Source organism: Rhododendron vialii, chromosome 3a (assembly GCF_030253575.1).
Source record: "Rhododendron vialii isolate Sample 1 chromosome 3a, ASM3025357v1".
Classification (NCBI taxonomy): domain Eukaryota; kingdom Viridiplantae; phylum Streptophyta; class Magnoliopsida; order Ericales; family Ericaceae; genus Rhododendron; species Rhododendron vialii.
In genome coordinates, this window is record NC_080559.1 from 9,625,568 (window position 1) to 9,639,340 (window position 13,773).

The window sequence follows — 13,773 nt, forward strand, 5'->3', positions numbered from 1 at the left end:
TAATTTACTTTCATTTGTATAATTTTTCTTACTTGAAAAGATAAGATTGTAAATACTCATAATACAAATTATTTCAAAAAAGAAAATGCATCCAAAATATGCTTTGGTCAAATTAATATAAGTTGTACTGTCAAATCACTACCAACAACGAAAGGAAATACTAAATAAAATACAACTAAATGTGGTCATGATCAATGCTTATATCTATAATAAATCGATTCAATGCACAATTACTGAATTACATTAATCACTAGTGTGCCAATAATAATGCACCAAAATTATTTGCACACACATATCATTTATGGTAAATTTGGACTTAGTTAAAATTCTTTGCAAAGTACGTACTCTGTACATTATTCAATAAAAATTAGTGGAAAAAAACATAATGAGGTCAAAATAATATAACATAAAACTTAGAAACTGATCAACCGGCCCGTAGGATGGAGAATTTTTCGGGTGCCGAGTGGATACCACGTGACGGTACCCGTCGGCAATCCCAACTATCCAAACGTGTTTTGGATGACCCAGATTTATTCTTTCTTTCTCTCTCACCTTATCCCACCACTCTTTCTCCAAAATCCGAATCATTCAAAATACATTTGAACGGCTCAGATCGCTTTGGTACCCACCCGGCATCCAAAAACTTCTCAGTTAGGTTGAGGGTGGAAAATTCGTAGGACTCCGGAGGGATATTGGAATTGATAATCCAATGCTCTCATTTTCACATGGGCATCGGCGGACAGAGCAGGTGCGTAGAAGGCCGGGCCCAGGCCCAAAATATAAAATATTCCCGAGGATTGCTATATTACTAGATGGAGTACTATTATTTTGTCAAATTGCTACTAATTAACCCCCAACATGTTTAATGTAATGTTACTAATTAACCCCCAACATGTTTAATGTAGAGATTAACTTGTACACGGCGGGGCCGTGTAGGAGAGTTGAGCGGCAAAGGCATGGATGAATGCCACCTCACCACTTGACTCATCCAGTCCGTTCAATTCTTTTCTTTCCAATCACTTCCTCACACTCAAGTTAGTTTAATTCTTTTAGACTATTTATATATTAAAAATTTTATTAAAAATTTAATTGTTTCGATTTTCAATCTTATTAAATCAGTGCGAAGATCGTAATTAAGTTGTCTCTAGAGCTCTCATAGTTAAGTATTTACTTTTTATTTGAAACCCTATAAAGCAGAAACTTGATTATAAGAGCCCTAGAGACAAAATTTAATTATGACTCTTTAAAATAATATGATAAGAATAATAAGATCTTCACATCAGTTTAAACGGATTAAAAATTAGAGCACTTCAATTTTCAACCATATTTTTTAATATATAAACGGTCTAAAAAAATTAAGTTGTACAATTTTTAATCCGTTTGAATTCGTGCAAAGATCTTATTGTTTTGATCATTTATTCTAAATGGTCATAATTAAATTTTGTATTTAAGGCTCTTATAATTAAGTATCTGTTATTTATTTGGTACCATATGGAGCAAGAACTTGATTATGAGAGCCCTAGAGACAAAATTTAATTATGATCATCTAGAATAAAATAATCAAAACAATAAAATCTTTGCACAGGTTCAAACGGATTAAAAATTGTAACACTTAATTTTTTTAAACCGTTTATATATTAAAAAATATAGTTGAAAATTGAAGTGCTTCAATTTTTAATCTGTTTGAACCGATGTGAAGATCTTATTATTCTTATCATATTATTCTAAAGGGTTATAATTAAATTTTGTCTCTAGAGCTCTTATAATCAAGTTTCTGCTTCATAAGGTTTTCAAATAAAGAGCAAATACTTAATTATGAGAGCTCTAGAAACAACTTAATTACGATCTTCGCACTGGTTTAATAAGATTAAAAATCGAAACAATTAAATTTTTAATACTCCCTCCGTCCGGATTTAATTGTCCCTCATTCTATTCTAACCGGTTAAAAAACAAGTTATATCTTTAAATCCGTAATGAATTTCAAATTGAATATGGATCTTATTTGATAGATCTCGATTAATTCTATAATACAATATTTTTAAAATCACATAAAACATTATAAATTATAAAATATAATCAATTGAAAAGTGACACAAACTCTCAAAAAGGACAATTAAATTAGGACGGATGGAGTAATATTTTTAATATGTATAAATAGTCCAAAAGAATTAAACTAAATTAAGTGTGAGGAAGTGATTGGAAAGAAAAAAATTGAATGCACTGGATGAGCCAAGTGCTGAGTTGGCATGCATCCATGCCTTTGCCGCTCAACTTTTGTACACGGCTCCACCGTGCACAATTTAATCTCTTTAATGTAATGTAAACAATCGTTCCCACAACTCCTATTTGGAACTTTTTTAATAGACTTTTGTGTGGCAATACCTGCTTCACGAAGACAACACATACTTAGGTTGTCCCCATTGTGCTAACCCTCAAATTCTAACTTTTGAACATATACGGTTGTAGTTGTATAGATTTAAAGAGTCGGAAGAAATATGTGAGACTAGAGGGAGGAAGATAATAAGGCCCTTCCCCTTTCCTCATTTTTAATAAAATTTCATCTTTTGTCGATAAAAATAAAAATAAAAATATTAGAGCGAAAGGATGAAGAAGCGAAGTCGTGGCGTTAATTAGGACATTCTTGTTTTTTGATTCTGTTACCTTTCATAACGATTAGATAACTATAGAGAGATCATAAAAGTGAATACTCAGGTAAAATAACAAATGAAGTGTAAGTGGAGTAGTAAAGTGCAGTTGGTGTCTCGTTTGTACTACAATACACATGAACAGTGTTTGATTTCCGTAAGCACACATTTTCCTCCTCAAATCCCCTAGGATAGAGTAGATTAGGATTAACAAATGGAAAAAAACAAAAAACAAAAAACAAAAAACAAAAAACAAATGAAGTGTAAATTTAGAAGCTATATATATATACACACACATACACAGAGTCAGGTTCCGGTGAGGGATCCCGTATTTTATTAAAATGCGGGACTCCCCTTCCCGATTGAATTTCGATGATCCGAGCTGCTCAAAGTGATCAGAACGTGATTTTAAAGGTCCTCGTGAGAAATTAACAAAAAAGATGACCAGGAAGGGCTTCATTCGAGCAGTTTTCATTGAACAAAATCACGTTCTGCACACATTGAACGGTTCGGATTTTCAAAATTTGATCCGAAAATGAAAGTCTCGCATTTTAACAAAGTGAGGGATCACTCACTTGATCCGTGGTGTGTGTATACATAGAGTCCGGTTCCCTTAAGGGATCCCGCACGGGCTTACCGTGCGGGACTCCCATTTTCCGATCGAATTGGGACGATCCGAGCCGCTCAAAGTGATTAGAACGTGATTTTAAAGGTCCCAGCGAGAAATCAACAAAAAAAATGATCGGGAATGGCTTGATCCGAGCAATTTTTTATTGAACGGTTCAGAAAAAACTGCTCGGATCAAGCCATTCCCGATCATTTTTTTTGCTGATTCCTCGCGAGGACCCTTAAAATCACGTTCTGAACACATTGAGCGGCATGGATCGTCACAATTTGATCAGGAAAGGGGAGGTCCGCACGGTAGACTGGTAAGGGATCCCTCACTGGATCCGTGGGGTGTGTGTGTGTGTGTGTGTGTGTGTGTGTGTGTGTGTCTATATATATATATATATATATACATACGGAACGGTCAAGGAACACCCTAAAAAAACACCCAAAAAAACACCCATAATCTCATTCTCATAGTTCCCGATCAAATTTTTATGATTCGAACCGTTCAATATGTGTAGAATGTGATTTTAAGGGTGCCCGCGAGAAATTAGCAAAAAAAATGACCGGAAAAGGTTTGATTTGAGCAGTTTTTATTTGAACCGTTCAATAAAAAACCGTTCGAAACTGTTTGGATCAAGCCCTTCCCGGTCATTTTTTTTGCTGATTTCTCATGGATACCCTTAAAATCACGTTCTGATCACATTGAGCGACTCAGATCATCAAAATTTGATCGGGAACTATGAGGTGTTTTTTTAGGTGTTTTTTTGGGTGTCCCCGGAACCGCCCCGATATATATATATATATATATATATATATATACAGAGTCAGGTTCCGGTGAGGGATCCCTTATTTTTTTAAAATGCGGGACTTTCCTTCCCGATTGAATTTCGATGATCCGAGCCGCTCAAAGTGATCAGAACGTGATTTTAAGGGTCCACGCGAGAAATCAGCAAAAAAAATGACCCGGAAGGGCTTCATCCGAGCAGTTTTCATTGAACGGTTCAAAAAAAACTGCTCGGATGAAGCCCTTTCCGGTCATTTTTTTTGCTGATTTCTCGCGGGAACCCTTAAAATCACGTTCTGCACACATTGAACGGTTCGGATTTTCAAAATTTGATCGGGAAATGAAAGTCCCGCATTTTAAAAAAGTGAGGGATCCCTCACTTGATAATTTGTGTATATATATATATATATATATATAAAGAGGACTCTTGCAATTAGTAGAAACTTCAGGGGCACTATTGCAATTCGTCCCACGTATTTTTTTGGACTCTCATGGAAGGCATCCATTTATATAAATCACTCACATCCATTGCCAAAAAAGCATAAAGCATAAAGCACTAAGCACTCAACTAGCTCCTCTCTCTCTCTCTCTCTCTCTCTCTCTCTCATGGAGGAGCAAAATCTTATCTTTTTATTCTCCTGCTTCTTCTTCCTCCTCCCTCTTCTCTCAGGTACCAAAAAATTAACAGGATATCTAGTATCTGAAGTGTTGTTTTCAAGACAAAAAGTAGTCACAATTTTCTAATCTCGTATTTCTTTCAGCGGAAATAAGTCCATAGACTTTTCTCAAAACCTGAGTTACGTTCCCATAAACTACATCAAATTATACAGATTTTGAAAACCATCAACTATAAATTAGATTTTGGTGTTTCTATAGTAAACAGGTATATACTAAATAAAACTGTAACTAAACATGGCCTTTTGTTGATACTGTTGTGCGTACGTACTCTTTACTTTACCAATTCTCTTATTGATAATGCTAATTGTTAACACGGTTTGTATATATGATATGAATATGTATAGATATTCAAGGAGTGCAAGGTTCTTACTTTGGGCATGACCATAGGCATGGGGGTGGTGGTGTATACGGATTTCACCCCAAAAAGCTTTTCGTCTTCGGGGACTCGTATGCTGATACTGGCAACCTCCCAAAATCATTTGCCGATTGGCAGGTTCCCTATGGCATCACCTTTCCCGGCAAACCAGACGGCCATTTCTCTGACGGTCGTGTCCTCACTGAGTTTCTTGGTACACCTCTCTCTCTCTCTCTCTCTCTCTCTCTCTCTCTCTCTCTCTCTCTCTCTCTCTCTATATATATATATATATATATATATATATATATATATATATATGCGTGCGAGTGTTTGTGTGCATAGTGAATGTATGTGGTAGGTGAAAATACTCTCCTCTTGCCCTCCCAAAAAAAAATAAAAAATGTATGCGTATGGGATGAGCCCTTCTCCATTCTCCATATGTACGCGCCTCCACAGTTCCATTATGTGGGCCTATCTATGATCCACAAACATATTTTGAACCGCTCACCTCGCAATACGCACAAGAAGAGCAGGTCTCAAAAAATAATAGTTTGGTCCAGTATCATGAACAAGTTACATTTTGTTCTGTAAATCGTAACGTTAAAGTTTACAATATATTTGCCATTCGTTGTTCATAGCACTTTCGTTCCAAAAATAGTCTAGCCCGCAAGAGCTCAGCTCACCCCGTACGAACTTTTTTGCCGATAGCGGCTGGAAATCAATGAGTACTTTTATTTTATACAAAAAGTTTCAATTTTTTTTTTCCGATAAAATGCAATTATTTTTAAGTTCTCCCTTTGTAGAGTTGGTGTAGACTAGCAGATAATTTTTGGGGGACGAAAGGAGTAATAATTTTCAACGTGTTCACATAACTATCCATATTTGATCAAACTGAGCATTTGTAGACATGTTTTTTGGTTTGTGTTTTAAAAGATAAACGGTTTGGATCAAGATTATGAGCGGGAATGGGGCCTACAAAGTAAGAGTGGTATAGAGAAATATGGATAGATATTGGGATGTGGAGAGGAGCTCATCTGGTGTATGTACTAGTAACAGTTAAGGTTCAATGTCTCTTTATATTATTAACCTATTAAAGCAAGGGCGGACCCATCATAGGGCAAGTGGAGTCAACCTAGCATAGGGCGAGTGGGGTTACCTGACCCCACTGAGTTTCAAAATATCCCCGGAGCAAGTGTAGTTTGGTGGAGTATTTTGTAATTTTACCCCAAAGATCTCAGGAAATTTACAAGTCTTACTTTGCCCCAAAACAATGCTATAAGATTCCCGACATTACCCAAAAAAGGTTTCAATATTTTTATGGGTAGATAATTTTGTAACCCTCTTTTGTATATCGCATATAGCTTTTCTCTTAGCCTCGATATACCCTTTGTCGAATTCTAATAAATTTTGTTGCTAATCAAAATTTTTTTTTTTTTTTAAAATTTTCTGTGTTTCATATATATCACATGTATATGCAGCCAAATATTTGGGATTGAAGTCTCCAGTACCTTACGCAATGAGGAAAAATAAACCAAAACTCGCGAGGTATGGGATGAATTTTGCGTATGGAGGGACTGGTGTTTTTAACACTACGGTTGCGCCTGGGGAACCAAACATGACTGCACAGATTGATTTCTTCCAGGAACTCCTCAAGGAATCGGCTTGCCGAAAATCACAACTTGAATCCTCCTTGAGTCTTGTTACCGTCTCTGGAAACGACTATAGTACTTACCTCGCCGAAGGTGGCTCTGCCCAGGTAATATATATAATTACACATCAACAGTACACCTGATCCAAATATATACCCGTCTAATCTAAATCCAAGAAAATGTGAAATTAACGGCTGTATTTGAATTTATCGATTCGGTCCAACGAAAGACCTACCACATGAGTAGACACACAGGAAATGAAGAAACCCACCGAGAAATTTGGTGATATACCTGTTCCAGTGGGAAGTCAACCAAATCATAGCAATATTAATGTACCTTTCGCTAGCTTGGGGCCATCAACTAATTCTTTTTTTTTTTCTTTCCTTTTAAACATTGGAAGATATTATTTTATGTCACTGAAAAACTATTATATTTGGGAGCAACCGTCCCCAGGCAAGGGATCCAGCCATCCAAGAGCCAAAAAGGTTGAAAATCCTTCAAAAGACAATAATATCCTAACAAACCCAATCACATGGGCTGCACCACTTAATAACGCTTCTTCATGTATGAGAAATGAATATAAATTCAAAGTCCTTTCGTTGTCCATTTCATCAACTCGCCAATCAACAAATTAATGTTTAAATAAACACGTGTTGGAATCAGCCAAAGTGGCTTAGATTCAGGTTCACCCTTTTTTAGCATAAAATAAATAAACACAACTCTCAATTAATCTCAAAAGAAATAAAGTTGTCTTTTCTAATCAAGACGTTTCTTTCAACAAGCTGTAACGAATAAAGCGCTATTATGGAGTATCTTTTTTCGATCACAACAAAGTTATTTTTTATTTAAAATAAGCGAGAGCTGATAAATTTTATTACTTTTTATGACGAGAAAAAGTGAATCTAACATATAAGTCACTCATAGCTCATTCAATCATGTGTAATTGTGTAGACAATTGTGGACTTCCATCTCTGAGTCATAGATCGTACATTTGACAGCTTGAATCTCATCTCAGTAATCAATGATTGAGAGTTGTTCATTATCGAGATGAGATCCGAGCTGTTGATGTACGATCCGACAGCTCGGAGGTGTACAACACGGTGCTGTGCACACCACTGCACAGCACCATCCCCAATTGGTAAACTAATGCAGCACACCTTTTCTTAGAGCATCTCCAATCCGTCTCCAAAACTTTAAAATGGATAATGAATGTGACATACTGAGGGAATATTTTATAATCTATCCCATCTTTTTTTCACATTATGTATTTTCTGGAAAAATCTTGGAGAAACCCATAATCCTTTGGGTCTCCATCACACATTCATTTTAGAGACCAAATTTTCTAAAAGAACGATGGGTCACTTCATAAAAATTCTCCCAAAAAGTACAATAAAATGAAGAAAATATGAAATAAATTACAAAATCTTTACTCAATTAATGTATCACATATATTATCCATTTTTAGGTTTTGGAGATCTGTTGAAGATCTCCAACCCATCTTTAAAACTCCAAAATGGAGAATGAATGTGACATATTGAAGGGAGATTTTATAATTTATTATCACTTTTTGCACTTTATGAGGGAATCTATCGTACTTTTTAGAAATTTTGTCTCCAAAATGGAAGTAAAGTCTCCATATTTGGAACACAAAAGACAATTTGGAGATCCAAATATCTAAAAAGTACGATAGATTCTTCCTAAATTCTCTCATAAAATACAAAAAAATAGAATAAATTACAAAATCTCACTCCAATATATCATATTCATTCTCCATTTTATAGTTATTAGAGATGGGTTGGACTCTTGGAGATGCTCTAAAAGACTTGGCAACAGCTCCAGCTACTCAACACTAGGACTAAATTGATCAGTCAAAGGATTCGGATTTAGACAAAAAGTGCTACGTGCTTTTATCCACAAAAAGTGCTACGTTTTCTTGGGCACATATTTCTTTCATATTTGCTTCCATTTTGGTTCCACCTTGACGGGACTACAGAGACTAGAGAGAATTCCACACTCAAAACACACGAACCTATTGTATTATTCTCGCTCGGTTTCGGATTCTCTTCTCCCGTCCAAGTTTCGGATTGGAGGAAATAGTCCTAATCTGAGCTTCACATTGAAAAAATCAATGGTTCAAGTTTGCTTACAAACGCTTTGCCAGGAGAGTCTCTTAGCAGATCTGAAATATTAATTGCAGCATTGAATGGTCAAGATTTTGACTGTCCGCTCAAATCCAAAATTTGGTCCGAAGATAATCCACTTCCTTCTGGTAGTAAAAAATGACACAATCAAACACACACTCTCAAACCCACCCTACACCACCACCACCGCGCCCCCCCCCCCCCCCCAGGTGTCAAATGGGCCGTGCCGGCACGGCCCGTTTAACTCGTGCTAATCGTGCTTCGTGCCATGCCGTGCCGGCCCGTTTACTTTATTTACTTAAATCGTATCGTGTCGTGCCGTGCCGTTTGTCAATCGTGTCGTGCTGTGCCGGCCTGTTTACTTAAATCGTGTCGTGCCGTGCCGTGCCATTTGCCAATCCTGTCGTGTCGTGTCGTGCCGGCCCATTTCTGAAATCGTGTCGTGTCGTGCCGTTTTCAATCGTGTCATGTCGTGCCTGTCCGTTTTCTTAAATCGTGTCGTGTCGTGCCGGCCCGTATTCTTAAATCATGTCGTGCCGTGTAGTTTTCAATCGTGTCAAGATGTGCCGGCCCATTTACTTAATCGTGTCGTGTCGGATCCGGCCGGGCCGTGCCGTTTTAAGTCATGTCATTTTAGTCTGCCCTAACATGTGTATGTTGACTTAAAGCATAACTAATCTTGCATCAGACATGCAACCATTGTATACAATTCAATCAAACAATGAATCAGCTTGCCGATGAAAGAGCTCTCAAAATCTAACGCACGAAATGAATGCATTGAATGGTATCGATCGTTGTGATTGCGTTGCGATTGTGTGGCTACTGCTTGATGGCCTCGTTTTTATATAATAGAGCTACATAATATATACTAATTTTTCAAATTCATAATACAAGTTAATTGATGGCATATTGGTTTGTGTATAAAAGGACCTAAGGACTTGAGTTGAAGTCCTAGTCCAGGCTGTCTAGCTAACTCTTATTTATTTATTTTTTCCCCTTATTTCTACTATGTATTTTTTTTCTTTTTTGTTTGACACTTTTTTTTCTTATTTCTTGTTAGATTTGGGGTAAATAATATATGACTTTTGCACGTTTCCTTTCATATTAAATTACTCTTGCACCATAAATATTTTGATAAGTTTTTTTAATTTTACTTGTTATCTTGTATTGTAATGTTAAATTTGTAAACCAAAGGTCCAAAGCCTATTTAATTTTACTAACAAAAACAAAACAAATATTTTTACTGAATAAAATTTGATAGTTTTTTAAAAGTAAAAAAATGATTTTTTAATAAATTTCCTTTTTTAAAAAATTAAATATCTTTGTTGTTTACCTTTAAAAAAAAGTAAACAAATATTTTTTACCGAATACAAATCGTTTAATTTTTTTAAAATTTTTTAAAAAAGAAGCCATTTGGCTTATTTAATTTTTTTTCCCTTGCCTTGTGCCGTGCCCTTTTGTGTCCGGGTCGTGCCCATGCCTTTGGCTTGCTAGAACCGTGTCGCGTCGTGCCGTGCCATGCCTGTCCACTTTTCGTGCTCGTGCCTGTGTCGTGCCCGTCTACGACTGTGTCATGCCGTGCTGTGTCAGGCCAACTTTCGTGCCGTGCTCGTGCTGTGCCGCCCACTTCCGTGCCCGTGCCGTGCCCCGGGCCCACTACAATCGTGATGTGTCGTGCCGTGCCAGGCCAATACCGTGCCTGTGACGTGCCGTGCTGCCCCGTGCCCGTGCCGTGCCCGTGCCTGGTGGGGGGAAACCTCCACAGGAATTCCCAATTCTCTCTTCCTCTTCCTGTTCTCTCTCCTTTCCCCTTTCCGCATATTTTACATTGCGAGCACACCTGTATTTAAACATAAACACAATCTCTCAACATTTAAAGGGCAAACTCAACACACGAGGCTCCTGTCATTATGGGGTTTGGAAAATGGTTGATATACGTGTTGGGCTCGGAATGTCTCCATAGATTTGGTTACATAATGCCACTCTCTACGACCGCTCTAAAAACAGACTTGCGGGTGCGATGTCGAATGTCATAAAAGACTTAATTGAAGCCTTTTGCTAATACCAATTGATTTTAAGAGAGATGGTGGAAAAGTAGTCTGACAGAACATAGCCTTACCTCTGCAAGCAAATAGACTGTTTTCGCAACTCAAACCCGTGACCTCCATATCACAATAAAACAACTTTACCGTTGCGTCAGACCCGCCCTTCACTTAATGATCGAACAACTCCTCACTCCTCAATTCCCCACCAATCGATAACCGTATGTTTTCCTTTCTGATTAACCACATGTTGTTCTTGGGGTCTCTGTCTCACCGAATGACCACTTGTTGTTCTTCACGCCTTTTAAGCTTTTTGGGGGTTTTTTTTTTCATCTTTAAGTGAAATTTATTTTTTCTATTTTAGTCTTAATTTTTTACTTTTTAGACTCTTCTTCTTGACACGAATAATTATTTCAACAAATATGTCGTAAAACTAACAAAAATGCAGAAAAGACAAACAAAAATACCAAAATGAAAAGGTTATTAATTTTGGCACTCCAATTTTTGATAACAACACTCCATTATTTGTCATTTAATGCAGAATATTCTCTTATGAACTTATTTTAATATTTTTCAGAGACCAATACAATTTTTGAAAATTTGATTTGAACTAGTACACTTCTGCTTTGGCTGCTTGAAATAAACTACTTTGTTTCTCTAGGGTGCTCCAACCTTCGTCGCTCGCGTAGTCAACCAAACCGCCGTGAACTTGAAACGAATCCACGACTTGGGTGTGAGAAAAGTGGCTGTTGCGGCGATTGAGCCCCTCGGATGCCTCCCCAAAGTGACCTTCGTGAGTTCTTTCCAAACGTGCAATGAAACTTCCAACAGCCTCGCGATACTCCACAACAAGTTGCTGCAGCAAGCAGTGGCAGAGCTCAACAGTGAGTGCAAGGACTCGGGGGCATTCATAATACTTGACCTCTACGACGCGTTTTATTCAGTCCTCAATCACAAAGGTAATTTTAGTTTGTTTTCTTCGTTGATAATTTACACTTGCAAATTTATTACGTACTCCTGCGCCTCGGTATTTGTTTAATTTGTAGAATTCAACCAATTAACAGATCACGTTAGAAACCTTAATAATTTTTTTTGCCGTCCAAAAAAAAAAGAATCGCGTTAGAAAAAGCCTATTAATAGATGTAACTTTTAAAATTCACGAAATAATCAAGCCCAACTCAACCAATAAAATTAATAAGCCCATCAAAAGGACCAGAATCACTGTATACCCAACTGACCTAAAAGTTGGCCCCCCATTAGGGCGAGAAATAATCCCAACAAATACATCGGTAAAAACACCCACATGCAAGTAAGGAGGCTCGAGCTCCTGATCTCTTTGTGATATGCAATTGCATTTCTGGCCAACAAAGCTAACTCCCAGTTATCAATAATTAAGACTTAATCTACGAGATTTGTTTTTAGTTTTTCATTGTTGTCCAATTTTTTATATCAAAAGACGACACGTGACAATGAAAACTCTTTTCACATTTTCCTTTTCAGCCCTTAAAGTTATAATATGGCCATTTTATTTGGCTTTGAAATGTACTTTGATCTCGTAAGGAAACTTTTGACATTACTGAATTCCACTGGATTGACAACAGTCTGTAAATAATTGGAAGTTGAAGGGTCAAAATAAATTTTTTGTTTGAGAAATGTTTTAGGGACGTACTCCTATAGCCTTTCCGTTTTGAAATTGATTAGTTGGTGGATTTAGCTTCCCTGTAACTTTATCAAAACGGTCCATGAAAATGGACTGAATGGTCTAATATTTAGCCTATTTTTTAATTTCTTCCGGGTCACATATTAATCGTTATAACCGTTCATATTTTTAAGCTCATTGAAATCATCAAGCACGTCGAAAACGAGGTTGATCTAATGCCACTAATCGATAATATGAACTTGTTGCACTGCAGAAGCTACTGTGAAGTTCGAGAGCCCAATATTAAAGCCATGTTGTTTTGGCACAAGCATTGGTTATGACTGTGGGAGCTTAAATGCGAAAGGGGAGAAAATGTATACCTTATGTGACAATCCTAACGCTACATTCTTCTGGGACAGTTTCCATCCAACGCAAGCCGGATGGCGAGTCGTGTTCTTTTATTTGAAATCCAAGTTCGAAAAAAGTTAATTAATTTATCATCCTCATGATCATTGCTAGTTGTTTTATCTTCTTAATTAATTTCACAGGGGGTGGATTAAAAGATGTTTGTGTTTAAGTTTGTTTGGCAATTCTTGTACTTGTTGATTAAGGCTTCGGGAATGAAGCATATTTTGATTTTATTTTTGACGTCAACGCACATGAAATATGGTTGATGAAAGGATATAGATCGAGTATCCTTTTTACTACTCCCTCCGTCCCTTTTTTAGAGTCCAGTATTCTATTTTGGGCTGTCCCTTAATAAGTGTCCATTTTGTAAAGTTAGTGGATAAAAGTTAGTGTATTGTCTATTTTGTCCCTAATAGTAGATTCCATTTTGAAAAGTTAATGAGTAAAAGTGTAATGATGATGGGTAAGTAGGGAAAGTGGAGGAAAAAGTTTATATGAAAGGTATAATGATGATGTCTTTTTAATAAATTGAAATTACGAAGCAGGACATTTAAAAATGGACGGAGGGAGTAGTAGGTTTTATCTGTTTCAGTTTACAAGGAATTCTAATGGACAAGCCGGCACTGCCTCCTCATATTGTGTGTCCGAATCTTATATTGATATGCGTTTTGAACGTGATTAATATTGTTATACCACATTTTGTGGTGAATATTACAATATATGAGCAATGATGCATGCAAATAGTCTTAATGATTATGAGTTTTAATGCCAGTTTGGCATGATTAATGTGCCAAAAACAGTTTTATGCCATTGGAATGAC

General features: G+C 36.7%; 1 protein-coding gene across 1 annotated transcript; it reads left to right on the plus strand.

Annotated features, from left to right (window-relative positions):
* Positions 1-4,582: 4,582 nt before the first annotated feature.
* Positions 4,583-13,252, plus strand: LOC131319007 (GDSL esterase/lipase At5g03610-like). The gene is made up of 5 exons (XM_058349097.1): positions 4,583-4,711; positions 5,064-5,288; positions 6,553-6,830; positions 11,568-11,865; positions 12,820-13,252. Exons 1-5 carry the CDS (start codon positions 4,648-4,650, stop codon positions 13,032-13,034), a joined length of 1,080 nt encoding a protein of 359 aa, XP_058205080.1. The 5' UTR covers positions 4,583-4,647; the 3' UTR covers positions 13,035-13,252.
* Positions 13,253-13,773: the final 521 nt, after the last annotated feature.

Excerpts from the sequence above, each read along its gene's own strand:
- LOC131319007 (XM_058349097.1), top strand. The coding sequence starts at position 4,648 with ATGGAGGAGCAAAATCTTATCTTTTTATTCTCCTGCTTCTTCTTCCTC. Across the intron at positions 4,712-5,063 it reads CCTCCTCCCTCTTCTCTCAG|ATATTCAAGGAGTGCAAGGT; the intron begins GTACCAAAAAAT and ends GAATATGTATAG. Across the intron at positions 5,289-6,552 it reads TGTCCTCACTGAGTTTCTTG|CCAAATATTTGGGATTGAAG; the intron begins GTACACCTCTCT and ends ATGTATATGCAG.